The sequence below is a fragment of the Phascolarctos cinereus genome, unplaced genomic scaffold, assembly GCF_003287225.1.
Source record: "Phascolarctos cinereus isolate Bilbo 61053 unplaced genomic scaffold, phaCin_HiC Scaffold_5;HRSCAF=322, whole genome shotgun sequence".
NCBI classification, from domain to species: domain Eukaryota; kingdom Metazoa; phylum Chordata; class Mammalia; order Diprotodontia; family Phascolarctidae; genus Phascolarctos; species Phascolarctos cinereus.
The window spans coordinates 351,904,884-351,923,467 of record NW_027555958.1 but is presented as its reverse complement, the minus strand read 5'-3'; the positions used below and the strand labels follow the sequence as shown (position 1 = coordinate 351,923,467).

The 18,584-nt window shown below is 48.0% G+C and overlaps 1 protein-coding gene across 1 annotated transcript in view; it reads left to right on the top strand.

Moving 5' to 3' along the window:
• The window catches only part of COQ8A (coenzyme Q8A), a 72,172-nt gene that overhangs the window by 47,303 nt on the left and 6,285 nt on the right, over positions 1–18,584 (top strand). The window contains 2 exon segments of the mRNA XM_020982132.2: positions 10,218–10,292; positions 18,133–18,255. Coding sequence (XP_020837791.1) covers positions 10,218–10,292; positions 18,133–18,255 — 198 coding nt within the window.

The window sequence follows — 18,584 nt, the reverse complement described above, 5'->3', positions numbered from 1 at the left end:
TCTTGAAGGGAGAAATTTGTCAGAGCTAGGATTTGAACTTACCTGCTTCGGGATTCCAAAGCTAGCCCTTTTCCGATTGGGCCAGATCATATCACTTGAAAAAACATGTTGATGTGGTTAAAAACTTAGGATAACACAGTCAGATACAGTTATAAGAGAGTGACATTGTCAGCATCTCTGTCCTGTCTTCTTGGTATCCTCTCTGTAAAAAGAAGTGGAAGCAGCATGATTGGGAACTGGACCATAGGCTTACACCAGCTAACAGTGCCCAGACCATCAGCGTCCTTTGGTTTTCCTCTGGTTGACCTTGAATCCCACTTTCTGCTCCTGGCTCCACTGAGCATGTGGCTATGATTCTTTGAAACTAACCCATGCCACCCAGACCCCATGGGATTGTTTTGCTTGAGTTGTGTTTTCACGGAACTGCTAAGGACAACAGGAGGATGGGGTGTGCCTGAATCTGGCTGGGCAAAGTGTGCTGACTTGTCAGTGCCCACAAGCAGCAGAAGCAAGGGCTTGGCTGGGTACACCCCTGTTTGTCTTACCCAGCCAGCCGGGGAAGTGGATTCCATGGAAATAGGCAATGGGATTGTTTGAGTTGCCTTTGACTTCCAACCCCTCCTCTTCTGATTTGTCTGCCATTGAGCTCTCCCCCTCCTCCATTTTTTTGGTTCCAAAGCAGATATTGATGATGGGTTACTTTGTTTTAGTGGAGTGAGCTGAAACCAGAGGTCAGGGAGCATTTGCTGGGAGGTCAGTGCCAGGCCTGCCTCCTGTGGCAGCCAATAACCTGAAAGTGTACTTGCAGGGCCCAGGCAGCTTCTCCCAAGGGCCAGGGCTGTCCAGCCTTCTCTTTCCATCTTTAAGAGCAGCAGGTGAGATGTGGATTAGACATAAATGAGAACTGCCAGGTTATCCAGAGGTGTCCAGTCTACTTTTTTTTTAAACATGAAAGACTGAACAAAGCACTTTTGCGTACATCATTTCTGATCTTCCCAGCAAGCCTGAGAGGTAAATTTAGAGTAGAGAGTGTTATCCTCTTGTCCCCGAGGAAGAAGCACAGACAGTGAAGTGAAGTTCGTCCATGTTTCTTAATGACCAGTCTCCTGACTTCAGGTCTCCCAACTCCTGGACTGCTGTTCTTTCTACTGGATCAGCATGGCCACAGAATTCATTCTTTTTTTTTTTTTAAAGATCATAAACCATGAGAGTTGGAAGCGACCTTAGTGATCATCTAATCCAGGGTTTCTCAACCTTTTCTGTAACTCTCCTCCCACCCTTGATAAAGCCTATGAACCCCTTTTCAGAATAGTGTTTAAAAATGCATAAAATATATAGGATTTTAAAGGAAACCAATTATTTTGAAACAAAGCTGTGATTATTTTTCCCTCTTCAAGTTCACAGATCCCCCGGAAGATCCCTCTCTGATGAGGCATCATATTATAGATGAACAAATGGGATCAGAGTGGTGGAATGGCTTTCCCTGAGTCACTGAGGGGTGGAATGGCAGAGCTGGGGCCAGTCTTTGTATCTCTTGGCTTCCAAGGCCAATCTTCTTTGCTCTGGACCACTCAGGTTCTGTTTATTACTGTTTATGACTGTTCTTCCTCACCCAGCTCTGGGAACTCGGAGGCCGGATTCTAAGAACTACCTGGAATAGTGTGTGAAGACCTCCTTAGAGATCCTTCCTCTTCCTCTTCCACAAGTAGGAGTAGAGTCTCATGGGCCTTCTTCATTCCTTGGGGTGGTGGGAGAAGGGAATGTGTAGAAATACAAATGCCCTGGTGGCCCTTTCAGCCAGCAGCTTGTGAATTCCCCTGAAGTACCACAGCAGGGGACGGATGATCTCTGAACACTTTCTTTACCACTTTATAGGAAAAAGCCATAAGCCTTGCTAAGTCTAAAGTTTCTTGCAGAGAGGAAACTGGACCCTGTACAGATTTCTTTTTTGTTTCTTTGGACTTGCTCTCCTTTTGGCTAGCCAGCTTCCTTTTTGGGGGGACAAGAGGATTTAAGACATAATCTCTCCACATGTCTATCCAGGCAATGACAGGGGCCGGCATAGTGAACCAGCCTTCTGAGCTTCCAGAGTGATCCTGAGGGGCCTGCAGGGCAGCTGGGGGATGGAGAGTACGGCCACTGCCCTGGGTCCTGTGCCAGGATACTCAGGATTTGATCAGGGATAACTTGTGCAGGATACTTTCCAAAACAGAATCAGAGTCTCTCACATTAGAAGGGACTCCCAAGGCCATTTAGAGACTGTAGCATGTACCTGTTTGCTGAAGTCTGTGTCCAATCCAAACTTTCCTTCACTAAGCTGATTTATAAGAGAATGTTCCTGCCCTTCGAGGAGCCTCCAGGCTAGTAGAGAAAATGATATGTATCAGGATCCTATAATATCTTGTCCTGTGGTTATGTATAGGTTATCGAAAGCCTATTGTCCAGACTTGTACTCTGCCCCAGCTGGTCTGTCAGCATTTATTAAGTACCTGCCATGTGCCAGGCACCATACCTGGAGATGGAGTTACACATACAAAATTGAGCCTTCCTGCTCTCAAGAAGCTTGCATTCTGCTGGAGCATGTTCACAGAGAGGTAGGGCTAAGTCTTTGAAAATGCCCTCAGCAGCTGAGGGGATCATGAAAGACCCCTTGAAGGGAGTGGCACTGGACCTGAGCTTTGAGGGGAATTAGTTTCCAGAGGTGGAGAGGGGAGAGCATTCCAGGCATGGGGGTGTCTCCTCAGAAGCTCCAAGGCGAGAGAAGGGAGAGAGGGCTGGAATGTCATCCCTGGGAAGCAGTGAGGAGGCTGTTGTGATTGATTGATGCATTCTCCATTCTAATCAGGGAGCAGGGATTGAGTAAGCACCTCCTGTGGGCCAGACCCTGCGCTGAGCCTGAGTGAGACAAGGGGAATGACCTGTAAGCGCCTTGGAAAGATAAGCAGCAGTCGGCTGGTGGAGGCTCAGTGCCAAAGAGGAGGCAGGAGGGAGCCTTGACACTTGCCGAACATGGTCGGACCTGTCCTTCAGAAATAGCCATTTGACAACTTGGTGTAGGAGGCAGCCATTGTGGTCTAAGAGCCTGAACTGTGTGGGTCCTGGTGGGAGTGCAGATAAGGGGATGGGTGTGGAAGAGTTGAGGAAGTTGGCCAAGATCGTGAGCCTGGATGACTAGAATGGCGGCGCCAGCGCCAGAAATGGGGAGCTTAGCTGGCAGAAAGGAGGTAGGGGGAGAGAGAACAGTTTCAGTTTTGCACATGTTCAGTTTGAGTGCGATGGGACATGGAGGTGGAGGAGGCCAGCGGGCTGCTGGAGACGGAGAATTGGAGCTGAAGAGAGAGATCAGAGCAGAAGCTGAGCTAAGGTACGCGCTTAAATGCCATCGTATGCAGTGCTGGGCACCCCATTTTAGCCAAGGCATTGACCAGCTGGAACAGGCACAGGAGGGCAGCCGGGGTTTGAGGGGCTTCCAGCTCCTGCCCTGTGGAGACTGGAGGGTGGGAGGATGAACATACTGCTTGGATAAAAACAGCCTCAGGTGGGGAGGAGAGGATGGCGCTCCTTGGGGATTGGAGGCCCACCCTCATGTGAGATAGGGAGTCCAAGATCCTCTGGTTGAACCCCATTCATTTTACAGGTGACAATTATCAGTTGCTTTATGGGACTTCTCATTTGGTTCCCACACTAACTGGCTAACTCTGTTAGGTAGGTGTTATCTTTGTTTTCACAGATGAGAGAATTGAGCCCCAGGGAAGGGGAAGTGATTCTCCTTGGGAGGCCTTGGGTCCAGTCACTTAGCCCCGGCTTCGCCATTTACTACTGATTACATTGGCTCACTCAGCTCCTTTGTGCTTGTCACCATGCCCTGCTTTACAGGGAGTTGGGAGGGGCACATGTTGCCATGCCCTTTCCAGGATTTGCTTTTCGTTTTCTGGGCAAGAATCTTTAAATCCCCCTTTATTATCCTTTTTGGAAGGCAGTAAGGGAGCTGGAGGAGGAGACTGTGTGGGACCAGAGAAAGAACTGTGGGTGTGGAGTCAGGGGCTTGGGCTTTAGGTCCCACTCCGAGAACGTGACCTCTAGGCCTCAGTTTCCTCATCTGTAAAATGAAAGGTTTAAACTGAATGATCTCTGAGGTCCCTTCCACCTCTTGCTCTGTGATTCTCTTTGTAAAATGAGAGATTTGGTCTGGGTGACCTCTAAAGGTCCTTACCAGTTCTGACATTCTGTGACCTTATTAAACCCAACCACACCCCCTTGCCTCCCATGCCATTCCCCCATGCAATAGTCACAGATTCTTCTTATTTGATTACACTTAGTGCTGAGGAGGTGAAGGTCATGGATTAAGTTCATGTAAAGAAAAGTTTGTATTCATTACCTGGCCTGCAGTCAGTGAAGCAGCAGATATTTCCTGAGCCCCTGATGTACGGCCAGCTCTGTGGGGAACACAGAAGTGTCCTTGCCCTCAGGTAGTTTACAGTCTTGTGACAGAGACAAAAACTAAAAAACACAGAAACCGTGAAGATTTCATGATCTTTATATTTGGGTGTGAGGCAACTTAGCATCTTGGGAACAGCTTTGAGTTGGGAGACCCTGGTTGAGGTCCCTGATCTGCTACCAAGGCCTGTGTGGCCTTGGGCTGATGACTTAGCCTCTCCAGGCCTTAGTTTTCTGCTCTGTAAATGAGATCATCTCTAAGATCCCTTCTCGCTCCAGTCTGATGGTTCTAGGAGACAGCATGGGGACAGAGTATTGCCCTTGGAGCTTAGAAGTCTTGGGATTTGAACCCCATCTTAGACCTTGACTGTGAGATCTTGGGAAAGTTCCTAAATGTCTCTCAGCCTCAGACTCCTCACCTATAATATGGAGGTAATGATCACATCTACTTTGTAGGATCAGAAGAGAAAATGTATGTCAGGTATTTTGTAATCCTTAGAGTGCTATAGAAATATGAGCTTATTAGTAGGGGATAAGTGCTTCCTGGAGGAGATGGAACATGCCCTAGATCTCAGAGGATGAGTAGGGTTGAAATTGGAGGTTACAGGGGCACTTGGTGGTTTTCTCCTCAGGGAGTGCCCTGATGGTGAGTCAGGACAGTCAGTGTCACTGAGGATTTCGGATCATGGCTCCGCCACTTGCTACTTGTATGATCATTGCCTCCCTCTTGGGTCTCAGTTTTCTCATCTGTAAAATGTGAGGATTGGACTAGATGTCTTTTAGGACTCTTCTGACCCTAAAATCTATGGGGCTAAGATCTCTAGTCCACGTAATACATTCATTCTGCAGCATCTCAGGATGGGCTCATCTTGTCAGACTGGAGCTGCCTTGTTTATGTGGGAGAGTTTCTCTTTGCGTTTGACTTAGGGAGGGAAAGTCATATTACAGAGAAGAAATTATCTAAGGCATGAGCTGTTTGAAGGTTAACTTTGCCTCTGCACTTTATTTTGATAAGACAAGCAGCCAGGGGAACAGAAGAGAAGAGAGGAAATTGGAGTTAATGTTGAATTGGGGATGCCAGACCACATGGGGCTGCTGTCCATCCTGCCCAGTGTCCACGTGCAGCTGCAAGCCACAGTGAGCCAAGACAGGCCGGATCAGGCTGACAGCGAGTGAGGCAAGCTGAGAGTGGCTGGGCCTGACCCGGGGGAGCAGCTTATACCAACTTAAGCCATATCTTTCTTTCTAAATATGAATGGGATGTGAAGGAGAGAGCTAGAGGCATTGTGAGTGGAGGAGACAGGAGGCCTCTACTACCTCCTCCGTAGGCCTCCTGTTCATTAAAGAAGTTGATTCAATAGCTTGCCTTTGTTCATAGAACCTCATAGGAAATCAAAGCCTGGCAGATCTGGACAGCGCCTTAGAGGTCATCTGGTTCTGCCCCCTCATTTGACTGAGATGGGGCTCAGATGGTTTTGTGTTAGTCCTGGATTGAGGTGCCCCTCATCTGAGTCAGTTTTTCAGATAACTTGTTTTACCTGTTAGCCGCCCAAACTTCAGTGTTAACTGTTTGGAATCAAATTCTCTGAAAATGTATTACATACTCTCCAGACTTCTGAACATGATTTGACTTCTCAGCAACCCAGAGTTTTCCTTTGGAAATATTATTATATTGTGCAGTAATAAAGTGACGTCCTCAGGACTCTCTAGAGTTATGTGAGGGTGCCCTACATTAACCACCCTTACAGTACTCCGGTGTCTGCTCTTTTTAGTTTTTCTGTCTCCTCCACAGGGTCATGCTGTCCTGTTGTGTTGCTGCCTTTAGCAGTTCTTTCTGATTTCATAGGATTTAGAAGACCTTAGAGACTGAGTTCAAACGGTTTCTTCTGCAGATAAGAAAACTAAGTTTGGAAGAAAAACAGTTCCCACAGCTGCCAGAAAAATGGAGCTCTGACCATGTTACTCTCCCCCTCAGGAGGCCCAGTGGCTCTCCCTTGTCTCTGGGATAAAACCCAAAGCCCTGTTTGCACATCCTGGCTCTCTGCAGCCTGTCTTTCTTGGCCTGTGAGGCCTCTGTGCTCCAACTGCACTGGCTCCCTGGCTGTTCTTCCTCCTACAGCAGTGCCAGGTTGCTTTTCCTGTGCTCACCTCCCCTCCCAGCTCTCATCAGGGCACAGCTTTAGCCTCTTGCTTCAAGAGCTCTCGTCGGACTTTCTCATTTTTACTGCTTCTGATCTGTAGCGTTCAAGAAACTGGAGTGGCCCAGCTTGTTGGAACTGTGTGTGAGTCAAGTGAGAGTAGATGGGCCCCGAATGAGGAGCTCCCGCTGGGGAGCACAGTCACCAACACCTCGCTTGGGTCCTTTGAGGCCCCTTTTCTTATCGGCCAATCCGCAGGCAGTTGGATATGAAGCCTCCAGGAGTGCCAGGCTATGTCCCAGGCACTGGGGATGGTACAAAGACAGAAAGGAACAGTCCCTGTGTCCAGGGAGCTCACTTTATGAAAGGGAGAGAGACAAGGACACACATGAGTATGTGGCGCAAATATAAATAAAATAGAGGGTAGTTAACTACAGGATAGTTGGGGAGGGCAGACTGCAGAGGAAGGATTGGGAAAGGATTCCTGTAGAAGGTGCTGCTGAGTAATGGATTCTGTGAGGTGGCAGAGGCGAGAAGGGACTACCTCCAGCTATAAGGGACAGCCAGTGCAAAGGCATAGTGTTAGGAAGACCTGAATTCAAATCTGGCCTCAGATATTTAAGGGTTGAGCGCCTCTGGGTGAGTCATTCACTCTCTGCCTCAGTTTCTTTATCTGTAAAATGGGAATAATAATAGCACCCACCTCATAGGATTATTGTGAAGATCAAAGATAATATTTGTGAACTTTGTAACTTGTAAGGCTTTGCAAACCTTAAAGTGCTATCTATATAGGTTTGATAATGATGATAATGTTGGGAGAAGGGAGAGGGATGGGGAACAGTGAGAAGGTCAATTTGGCTGGATCACAGAGTCCTTAAGGCAGGGCAGTGGTGTGCCACCTGGGGCGGGAGAAGGTTTTCCAGAGGACTTTCTCTCTTAGCCTAGAGGAATAGGAAGCCATTGGAGACTACTAAGTAGGGCGGCGCAAGGATCATTGCTGGTGGGTGTGGGCGGGAGGAGGCTGTTGCAGTAATCTTGGCCAGAGGCAGTGAGGGTCTGAGCTCAGGTGGTGGCTATGGGAATAGAGTCCTGAACCAATGCAAGGGATGGAGCTGTGGTGGGGTGTATTCTAGGGAGATGAAGTTGCTGCATAAAAAAATGGCCTCAGGCTAAAGTGAGGTCTCTGTCCCTCTGTCTGTCTGTCTGTCTCTCCCTCCCCACTCCTCGCTTCAGGTAGAAAAAAACAGAACTGAGGCTTGGAGGGAGCTGGGAACAGCTCTAGCCTGTGATCCTGATATCTGAATTTGCTGTTCTCATCCTCTGGAAGACTGGTTCTGAGAAAACCTTACAAATCTTTGACACAAACTTTTCCTCCCACCCTCCTACCCGTGACTTTTTCTTTTATAGGCACATATTTTTTAATCAGGAGATGTTGCATCTGTTTCATTTTAATACACTGAATCATATTTTCATTTGAGAAACTGTTTACTGAAGGTTAAATTTATAAAGGCAATGATTGCCCCCTATTTACCTTTTCCATATAAAAAGGAATTTTCATATTTTGGGCTTGCTTAAACATTTGTAATGTTTAAGGACAGAATTGTTAAAATTCTGATAAAATAGATGTGAGACCTTGGGCAAGTGACTCTCTGGTTCTCAGTTTCCTCATCTGTAGAATGAGGTGGTTGAACTGGATGATCTGTAAGGGGATATCTCCCAGCTCCCAGGTCTTATGCGTTCATCATCTATGGAGTGTGTATGTAAAGAGACATGGTAGTGAGCAGCTTTCGTGTGCTCCCTTCCTGTTGACCTTTATAGCGCATTGCTGTATGCAGGAAGGAGGGTGAGTGGAGAAGACTCAGGCGGCTCTGACCACACGCCTGTCCCTCAACACTGTGACTGGCTTGAGTTTTCCTTTTCAGGACTGAATCAAGCTGAGGACAAAGGGAGTGAACGATGGTAGGTAGGATCAGTAGGAAGTGGGGAGGATATGAGGGTGGGGCCATATGGCATCTAGACTCTCATGGTCTTTTGAGCCTTGTCCTTTTTGGAGTTTCAGTGTCAGTGTCACTTGTAAAATTTTGTGACCTATATCTGTCCCAGTCCCAAGAATGGCATCCCATGTATTTTATAGAAATTACTTTTTGTTGTTTAGTTGTGTCCCGCTCTTGTGGTTTTCTTGGTAAGGACATGGGAGTGGTTTGCCATTTCCTTCTCCAGCTTATTTTAGAGATGAGGGAACTGAGTCAAACAGTGAGGTGGCTTGCCCAGGGTCACACAGCCAGTGAGTGTCTGAGGCTGGATTTAAACTCATAAAGATGAGTCTTCCTGCCTAGGCCTGACATTTTATGCACTGCTCCACCTAGCTGTCAAAGAAGTTAGTTTTAAAAAAGAAAAAGAAAAGAAAAAGAAATTAGGTTTTTTTTGTGGAAAATTATTTGAGCCTTCCAGCCTACCCCTTGAGTTAATGGGAGGCAATATTGAATGGTGTTGAAGAAAAAGGACTTGGAATCCTTGTCATCACCCTTAGAGATTTTTAGGAGTTTCCTAAAAAAAAAATTTCCCTAAGAATTGGGGCAGCTAAGTAGTGCATCTTCCTGAGTTCAAACATGGCCTCAAAGACACTTACTAGCTGTGTGACCTTGGGCAAGTCACTTAACTTTTGGCCTCAGTTTCCTCATCTGTAAAATGAGCTTGGTTGGGGAAAGGAGCTTTAGGAGGAAGGTGCCATGGAAAAGCCTGGGTTGTTGTAAAACTCTAAAGCTGTATAGACTAGAGTGAGTGAAGATGTTTTTTTCTGGTTCTACCATGTGAGGCAATACTGATTTCTACTGATTTGGGTCCCCAATTAAGCAGCAATGATCATTTTCATTATTTTTCTCTGGCATAGATTCCCCAGGCCTCCTTAGCATAGAGCATTTTAACCTGAGGTCCATGAACTTGGTTTTAAAAAACATTTTGAAAATGGTGTTTCAGTATAATTGGTTTCCTTTGTGATCCTCCCTCCTTATTTCATGCTTCCAAAAGGGTGATTCTGAGAAGGGTCCATAGTTTTCTTGAGACTTTACCAAAGGGCTCAGTGACATCAAAAAGGCCAACAAATTCGTGTGCGTGTGTGTGTGTGTGTGTGTGTGTGTGTGTGTGTGTGTGTGTGTGTGTGTGTGTTCACCTGGTCAGTAATGGTTCCATGTGGTTTTTTGTTTGTATGAGGTTTCAAACTCCTTAGTTCTGTGGTCAGATGAAGGTAATTGGAAGGAGGGTGGAGAAGAGAGAGGCCAGTACACAGAATGTATGTGCCTGCGGCACTGAGGAGCAGGGCTGCTTATAAGTAAAAAAGATCTGTATTTTTTAGAGTATTTTGAGTGACTGCTGGGCTAACTCAGGGATACCTGACACGGAGCTTCCTTGTTACACCTGTTGGTCTGGCCAGAGTAGAATTGATAGTATGGCCTATGGACAAGTCTAACCTCTCCGAGCCTCAGTTTTCCCACCTCTAAAATGGGGATGATAATATGGGATTACATAGTGAGGAGAGAAGCACTTTGCACACACTGTAACGCACTTTGTAAAGATTAGTAGCAGTGGGCATTGTGGTTTGGCATTGCTGTCATGACCCGCACTGTGTTTTTGTTCTTGTTTCAGGTCTAGCTGTTGGTCTGGGCTTTGGGGCCCTGGCTGAAGTTGCCAAGAAGAGCCTCCGACCTGAGAATAGCGCAGGTGAGTCATGTTCTTGAACCCCAAAAAGACTCTGCTGAAGATGGAGTCCCTTCTCTTCTCCACAAACGCCTGAGGGTCTGGTGGGAGCAAATGCAAGCCTGCGATCCAGTCTCTGTGTGTGTGTGTGTGTGTGTGTGTGTGTGTGTGTGTGTGTGTGTGTGTGTTCTTTTCCCTTCCTGTGGGAAGGGCTTCCTTTTTAATATAAAGATGTTCCTCTCCTCCTTAGCAGCCTGGGGGAGGCCAGGTTAGCATGGGCGGGACTTGCTTGATCTTGGGGGCACACGTGCGCCCCCTGGCTGAGATCAGGGTCTCCTGCGTCCCCGGCACATCTTGTGGTGGGGTTGTGTTAAGGGTGGGACTTGTCAGATCTCCTTAACTGGGTTTAGGGGAGGATCTGCTGTCTGAATTAGTGACAAGTCCTAATTATAGAGTATTTGAAAAAGAAAACAGACTTTTATTACTTCCAGAAACACACAGTAATGCAAACCGGTAGCTGACAAAGGGCTGCCAAGCCTTAGAGGGCCTGCTTTATTGAACCTAATAGCTTTTGTTTTTTGTGTGTTGATGGAATTGAACTGGTCTTCTTGAAGGTGCTAGGTACTAGTTGCTGTTTCATGTGTAGCCCTTGCCCCCTTCCTCCTACAGCTTCTTTTTAGATTTGTTTAAATTTCAAATTATCCAGGTTTGTGCATGTGATTTTTCCCTCTTCACATGTTTCCAAAGGGCAGCTGAATGGCTGCAGTCTTCCCCCTGGGTCTGTGTGTTCCTTCTTTAAGCCTTTTTTGCCCAGGGCTGCTTAGAGCTGAGATCAGGTGCAGGGGCTGGGGCTGGGGCTGGGCAGCCACACTGGGAGCCAGGTCCTTAGGTGTCAGGACTGTTCCGGTCTTCAAGGCGCATGATGTCCACCCCAGAGGATAAATAGCAAAGTTGCAGTTGAAATTGTTTAATTAGTGGGGAGGGAGGAGGAAGGGGAATTCTCTTCTGTCCCTGTGTGGGAGTAGAACCAGCCTCAGGGACCCCACCAGAGCCAGCCCTGGTTCTCAGAGCTGGGGGTGCCCTTGGGGGAGTGGGCTGGGCCTGGAGCGATAATCAGATTCCATGCTTAGTCCCTTTTGCCTTCAGAGCCTCCAGACTCCAGATGCCTCCGAATGGAAGGAAAGCCTGGCTCAGATGGCCACCTTCTGGTTCTTTCTGCTGCTGCTCATAGAACAGCCCAGGTACAGGACTGGAAGGGGCTGCAAGGACCCTTTAGTCCAACCTCTGCTTTTACAGAGGGGGAGACAGAGGTCCCTTCAGCTGGCATCCAAACCCAGGCCCATCTGTGTGCGCCTGCTGCGTGTTCACTTAAATGATTCCTCTTCACCTCAAAGACAGTTTCTTAGTAAAATCCACCTTGGAAGGGGGTTGGGTTCCATTCCCTGCCGTCAGCGTGGTGACTGCTAGCTGATTATCTCCTCCTCAGAGGCCATCGGTACAGAGAGAATCGTGCTGGCCCCAGATCTTCTTCTAGGACCCAGTTCCAGTGGGGAGATGAGGGCCTTTCAGAAAGTTGGGTTGGTAGAAGTAGCTGCTGACCTTGCAGGTAGAGGGCAGAGAGCAGAATTTAGCTCGAGTATTTATAGTGCCAGTGATGAGACACTTTTGGAAATGGAATCCCCATTTTGCAGGAATGGGAAGCCAGCCTTTCCATCTTCCCACAGTGCTACTTTTTCTTCTCCCTTCCCTCATCCCTAACCCCCCTTGTTTGTTCATGATTTCAATACAGGAATTGGTGGTCTCTGCCAAGGGGGTGGGGATAGTGAGCCATAGCTGCCAGCATGGGGTAGGGGGCAGCAGAGTCAGGGCAGAGAATAGAGAGCAGGAAATCACTTATTTTACCAACACAGATCAACTGCCTAGTGTGTGCAAGGCGCTGGGCTGGATACAGTGGATACAGAGATAAAAAGTGATACCGTACCTGCAGGGAGCTTCTCTTCTGTCAGAATGGTCCCAGAAACATCAGTTTAGAGCTGGAAGTGACCTTAAAGGTCATCTGGGGCAAGCCCAGTTAGTTTCATGGATGAGGAAACAGAAGGTAGTAAGTGATAGAGTTAAACTTGGGCTCTGCCTGAGATGCAGGCCCCTTTTCACTGCATTCACCGGGTGTCCTCTCATGCTGAGGGAATCCTAGGGTCTGGCCCTGGAAGAAGGTTAGAGACCATCCCATCTTGTTCTCTTATCTTACAAAGGAGGCTAGTCACAAGGTCAGTACCAGCCAGGGTTTTAACCTTGGGTCTCCTGACTCCAAACCCATCGCTCTTTCCACTCATGTACCAACCCCCTAAGAGCCAGGGGAAGTTAGATCTGTGGAGGAGCCACGACGCTTGTGCTACAACCAGTTCCTCTCTTCCTTCTCCCCTCTCTTCTCCTAAGTCTGTGCCCCTAGGACTCATGACCTTTTCTTTAGCTCTCTTACCTCCCTTCTCCTCTCTGGCTGTAAACCTTGTTCCCCACCCTCCTGTCTACTGCAGGACAGAGTGGGCCAGGTCCATTTAGGTACACAGCTCTTTTTATTACAGGGTAAGGGGCGGCTGGCACATAGTCTCATGTAGGTGAGGAGAGTTACCGGCTCAGGGCCTTGCATCCTTGGCACAGGTTTAATGTGTCAGTCATCGCTCCAGCTGTCTTCTGTCTTCACTCTCCTTTCACGCCATGGCTCCTCCTTTAGACATACCCTTGGGGTTACTGCCATTTCTTCTGGTTTATTCTGCCTTGGTCCACACCCCAGGCTCTGTTCTTTGTCTCAGTGCTCAGGTCCTTGGAAAATCAGGGTCCTGTGGGGGCCTGTGCTCATTCCCTCGGTCTCCAGTCACCTGAACCCTACACAGTTATGTGAACCGACAGTGAACCTGAATGGGTTCTGCTCTGCTCAGAGAAATTCCTTCCTCTCCCTTCTCAGGACAGGTCACGTGTTTCTCACTCATTCATAACCTTCCTCGCTTTCTTTTCCTTTTTGCTGTCTCCCACTCCCCTTGAAGGATCCCCTGCCCGATCATTCCTTCATAGCTCTGGACCTTGGAATCAGCAGCGGCCTGCTTGCACACTCCTGCTTGATCCAGATTTCCTAGCTCTCTGCCTGTATTCAGAATTAACTGCTCCCAAACTTCGGGAGGCGCATTTCCACTTCTCATCTGCAGCTCACTTATATGTTGGTTGTTCTGACTCCAGTCAGGTTGGACATTCCCCCAAATCCACAGAGACGTGTTTATTTTTTGACTGGGGGTGGGGGGTGGGGTCTTGTCTACACAGAGGCACCGACACCTCAGGCCAAGGCCAGGAAAAACCCCATGAGTCCGGAGTGACTGCAGCCAAGAAATAACTTCGGTGCCGGTATGAGATCGTGTTCAGGGTTAGCCTGTTGGTAAGTGGGTGGGAATCAGTAGCTTTCATCGTGACCCCAGAGAATCATGCTCTCCAAGCTAAGACTGCCATCCCCTTGAGATTCTGTTAGGTATGACAGGAATTCTTTCCATGGCTATGACAATACCAGTATTAATACTTGTATTGTATAGGCATTTACTGTTTCCAAATTATGAACAGCCATCCTGTTAGGGGATCTGAGTCTATTACCTCATTTTACTGATGAGAACATTGAGGTCTACAGTGGTTGTGTGAACTTGCAAAGGTCTTTACTGCTAGTTATGGAATCGAAGAAGTTTAGAATTGGGAGGGATCTCAGTGGCTATTTAATTAGGCCAGCTCTCTGTCACACCACTCTGCTTTTTTTCTCAAGTCTCATCTTTGAATCATTAAAGGAGAAAAAGTCTGTCTCTTATTCCGTAGAGGGTATGGTGCACTTGATCTAATTGGTGAAGCTTTGCAGGAACCTTCTACACCCTTACCCCCCACCCCTTTCAGGAATTTATTGTTGACAAAGTATAGTTTGTAAATTCAGCTGGACCCTTATTCATTGCCCAGCTCATCCTAGTGGCATTGAAGGGCCTAGGAAGGTATCAGTCACTGTGGTGACCCCTCCACCCCCAGCAGGAAGTGTCTTGGGAGTTCTCTGGCCTCAATTAGTTTCTTTTGTCAGGTTGCCCTTGTTTATTGGGTCTGACAGGTAAGAGAAGCAGGGCGTTCTGCTTTCCTGCCTTGTGTCCTGTTCTTGTCCTTCTCTGTAGACACACACACACACACACACCCGCCCCCCCCTCGTAGTTGGGCATGAAACATGTGTGATGTGGGAATTCCCTCCGCCAGTGCAGCCCAGAATCACTGCAGACATAGGGGGTGAATCCTGTGGGGGTGCCTGGGGCCCCATAGAGGTTCTGTGATTTGCCCAGGTTCATACAGTCAACATGTGTCTCAGATGGAATCTGAACCTCTGTCTTCTTGACTCCAGGTCCTGAAGCTGACCACTGTATGACACATTTACTGTAGTGAGGTAGTTATTAGTATTACAGGTATCATTAGCCTCATTTTACAGACGAAGAAGGGCAGCTAGGTGGCACAGGGGATAGAGTGCTGGGCCTGGAGGCAGGAAGACTCATCTTCCTGAGTTCAAATCTGGCTACACACACTTACTAGCTCTGTGGCCCTGAGTAAGTCACTTACCCTGTTTATCTCAGTTTCCTCACTGTAAAATGGGCTGGAGAAGGAAATGGCAAACCACTCCAGTATCTCTGCCAAGAAAACTCCCAAATGGGGCCACAAAGAGTCGGACATGACTGAAAGGACTAAATCCCAGCAACAGATGAAGAAACTGACTCCCAGATTAAGTAACTCAGCTGTTAAGTGTTGTGGTTGGGATTTGAACCCAGGGCTTCCTGATTTCCACATTCAACACTCCATTATACTCCACTGCTCTTCATCTTATTTTTTCCTTCAGGTGTCCACCATGTGGCAGGCTGTAGGCTAAGTGTGGGGGATAGAGACACAAGTGAATACCTTCCCTTCCTTTCTTGTCCCCCTCTTTCCCCGCTTCTCTCTTCTTCCTTGGACTTCTCCATCATGGATTCCTTGAGAGTCCAGGGCACTCGCGGGGGGGGGGTGTTGGGGGGCATGGTGAAAGGGTGTCTGACCAGCCCTGTGTGAGGAATGAATGGGCAGAGGCTGAGGCCGCTCCCTTTGATTCCATTTGTGCTGGGAATCTGTGGTAGAAGGGTTCTGAGATCTGGCCCCTGCTCTCCTGGAGCCCACGACCAGCCAGCCTCTGTTTGGGTTCTTGAAAGGGGGAGCTCAGTTACTGATGGAGCCTTTGGGGGCCAGCTCTCTTTGGGAAGGCTCCTCAGACCTGAGGGTCGTTTGCAAGGAGGCCCTCAGTCTGGCTAAGGAGCTGTGCTAGGTCCTGGGCACAAAGGATGAAGAAGGCGCAGCTTCTGCCCTTGAGGAGCTTACTGTCTAGTGGGGACAGTGCTGTAGCACATACCTAAGTAGCTGTCATACAAAAGTATCTGGCAGAGATGAGGGAGAGGTTCAGACACCTCGATCTAAGAGAAGTTGACAATGGCTTTAGATTGGCTTTAGCTGAGCAGACAGGAGGGAAGATGGGAAACTTTATGGATGCGGAAGAGTGCTGGACTTAGAGGGCCTGGGTTCAAATGTTGGTTTTACTGTTTGCTGCCTTTGTGACCTTGGTCAAGTCTTGGCCCCAATTTCCTCATCTATAAAACAAAGGGGTAGGATGAAATGACCTCTAACGTTTATTTTTAGTTTCAAAGTCTTTCCCTCTTTCCTCCACCCCCATCCGTTGAGAAGGCAAGAAAACAGAACCAATTATAAATATGTATAGATTTGTAAAACAGATTTCTGCATTATCCATGCTACCTGGCTTTACTTGTGAACCTTGAAAGAAGAGAAAGATTTTGACAGAACCTTGGCTGGGGTGTGCGTTAGACTTTGGGGATGGTCATTATGGAAGCCTTCTCCAGCCCTGCTAAATTCCAGTGCTAATTTTTTCCTAATTATCCTGACTCTAGCTTGCTCTGTACACGTTTGTTTGCATGTGGTCTCCCCTTTAGATTGTAGGCCCCTTGAGGGCAGGGACCGTCTTTTGCCTTTTCCCGCTCTTAGTAGGCACTTAATGTTTATTCATTGCTTGATGGTCACCGAAGGCAGGACTAGATCAGGAAACCAAGGGGAATGGGAGTAGTATCAAATAAAGTCAGAAAAAGTGGGCGGGCTAGGTTTTGAAGGGCCTTTGAGGGCTTAAGAGGTTTGCATTTTATCCCATTGGCAAAAGGAAGTTTCTAAAGGCTTTGTTGGGGGAAATGACAGATCTGTGTTTTCAGAATATTTTAGCAGCTCTATATAGGGTAGATTGGAAAGGAGAGGGATGAGGGGAAAGGAGAACAGTTAGTAGCAGTTAGTTAAACACTAGTTTAGACAAGCAGTAATTAAATTTAACATTTACTTTAAAACGCATTAGTCCTTCATGGGGTGAGTGAACTCTGGTGTCCAAGGCCCTGGGTGGGGGTGGGGATTGTCTATGGAATGAGCCTGAGCTTTAGCTACCAGCGCTTAACAGGGGTGGTCACTGAAGGGCTCACACGCATGCACTGGGACTCGTGTAGGTGAGTCTGTGACCTTTAGGGTGCTTCTCTGTGTCGGGATGTCTGGGGCCTAGAGGCAGCGGCTTTGGGGCTTCTGGAGGGGTGACGGATATGGTGATGTTCCCCCTTGAGCACATACAGAGCTGGCAGGGAGGGAATCTCAGAGTAGGTTGCCAGCTTCATCCTCCTCCTCATTTTATAGTTTACAGAAGAAAAGGGCCCTGGGAAGTTGAGATTTGCCTTCTTGGGTGATTAGGGCACTAATGAGAGGTGTGATATTGTGCATGTGAGTGAAGAGGGACATATAGGGGTAAGCTGTGATCTGCCCCTGGGCAGCTCTGTCTGAGGGCATCCCAGACTTGAGTCCAGTGGAGATCTCCCCACCTGTCTCTGGGCTTTGTGCTTCTGGGAGCTGATATAGGTTGAGACCTTAAATTAAGACAATCCTGCCTGGCCTCTATGGGCAGTGAGGTGGACCAGTGGATAGAGTGCTGGGCCTGGAGTCAGGAAGACTCATTTCCCTGAATTAAATCCAGCCTGAGACTTAGACACTGGCTGTGTGACCCTGGGCAAGTCACTTATTCAGATTTAAATTTATATTGAAATGTGTGCCTCAGTTTCCTCATCTGTAAAATAGCAAACCACTCTAGGATCTTTGCTGAGAAAACCGCAAATGGGTCATGAAAAGTCGGAACACGACCGAACAACACCTGGGCTCTGCCTCTTCTGAGTCTTGCTTAGGCTCCGAGACACAGCCACTTTTACAAGGGCCCTCACTCCTATCGTCAGTCGTGAGCTGTTTCTTTGGTGTGCATCTAAAGGATTCATGGGATGAAGAAAAGAAGGGCTTTTCATGGGGAGCAGCATTCTTTAGTGGACCTGTAGGCAAGCCACAGACACTCTGAGCCTCAGTTTGCTTCTCTGTAAAATGGGGATGATAATACTTGGATTACCTTCTTCACAGGCTTGTGAGAAAGGTGCTTTGCAAACCTTAGAGTTCAGTAGAAAGGTGAGCTGTTGCCATCAGGCAGGGCCTCGTTTTCTGATGCATGGTATTAATGAGGCCATTCCCCCTTGCTGCCTCTTCTTTTGGTCACATTAGGGCTTGGTACCTACACTTCCTGCCTTTGGTTTTACCTCCCCCTCACCTGCCAGAAGAGAACAGAAAAGGGATTGCTTCTTAGAACAATTCCAGAGGCTGGTCCTTGTGTATGGTTGGGGGAAGAGGTGAGGGAGGGGCAGGGAGAGAGGGAGGGAGCAAAAGGTCCTCTAGGCCCCCTGGTAACCTCCCTCTTGTCCTGTGGCAACAGGAAAGAAGGCTGTCTTGGACTCAAGTCCTTTTCTTTCTGAGGCAAATGCAGAGAGAATTGTGAGCACCCTGTGTAAGGTGAGAGGAGCCGCCCTGAAGCTGGGGCAGATGCTGAGCATCCAGGGTAAGTGTGGGACCTCAGAACTTGCTAGGGGACAGGACACAGATCTGGGGGGCTTTGATTCCTCCTCTTTCCCAGCCCTTCAAAAACAAAAGACAGATGCCATCAGTGGGAGCTCGGGGGTGGGCAGGTTGGCAACAGGAGATCTGTAAGCCAAGAAAGGACCCTAGAGTCAGAGTCTCTGCTCTCGGGTCAGTGGAATACCCTTGGTTTTAACAGCTCTTACTGAAGAGCTTTATAGTGTATAAAGTTATTACCTTGTATCTCATTTGCAGATATCTTGCCCAAGAGAATATAAGCTTCTTGAGGGCAGGGACTATTTCAATGTGGTC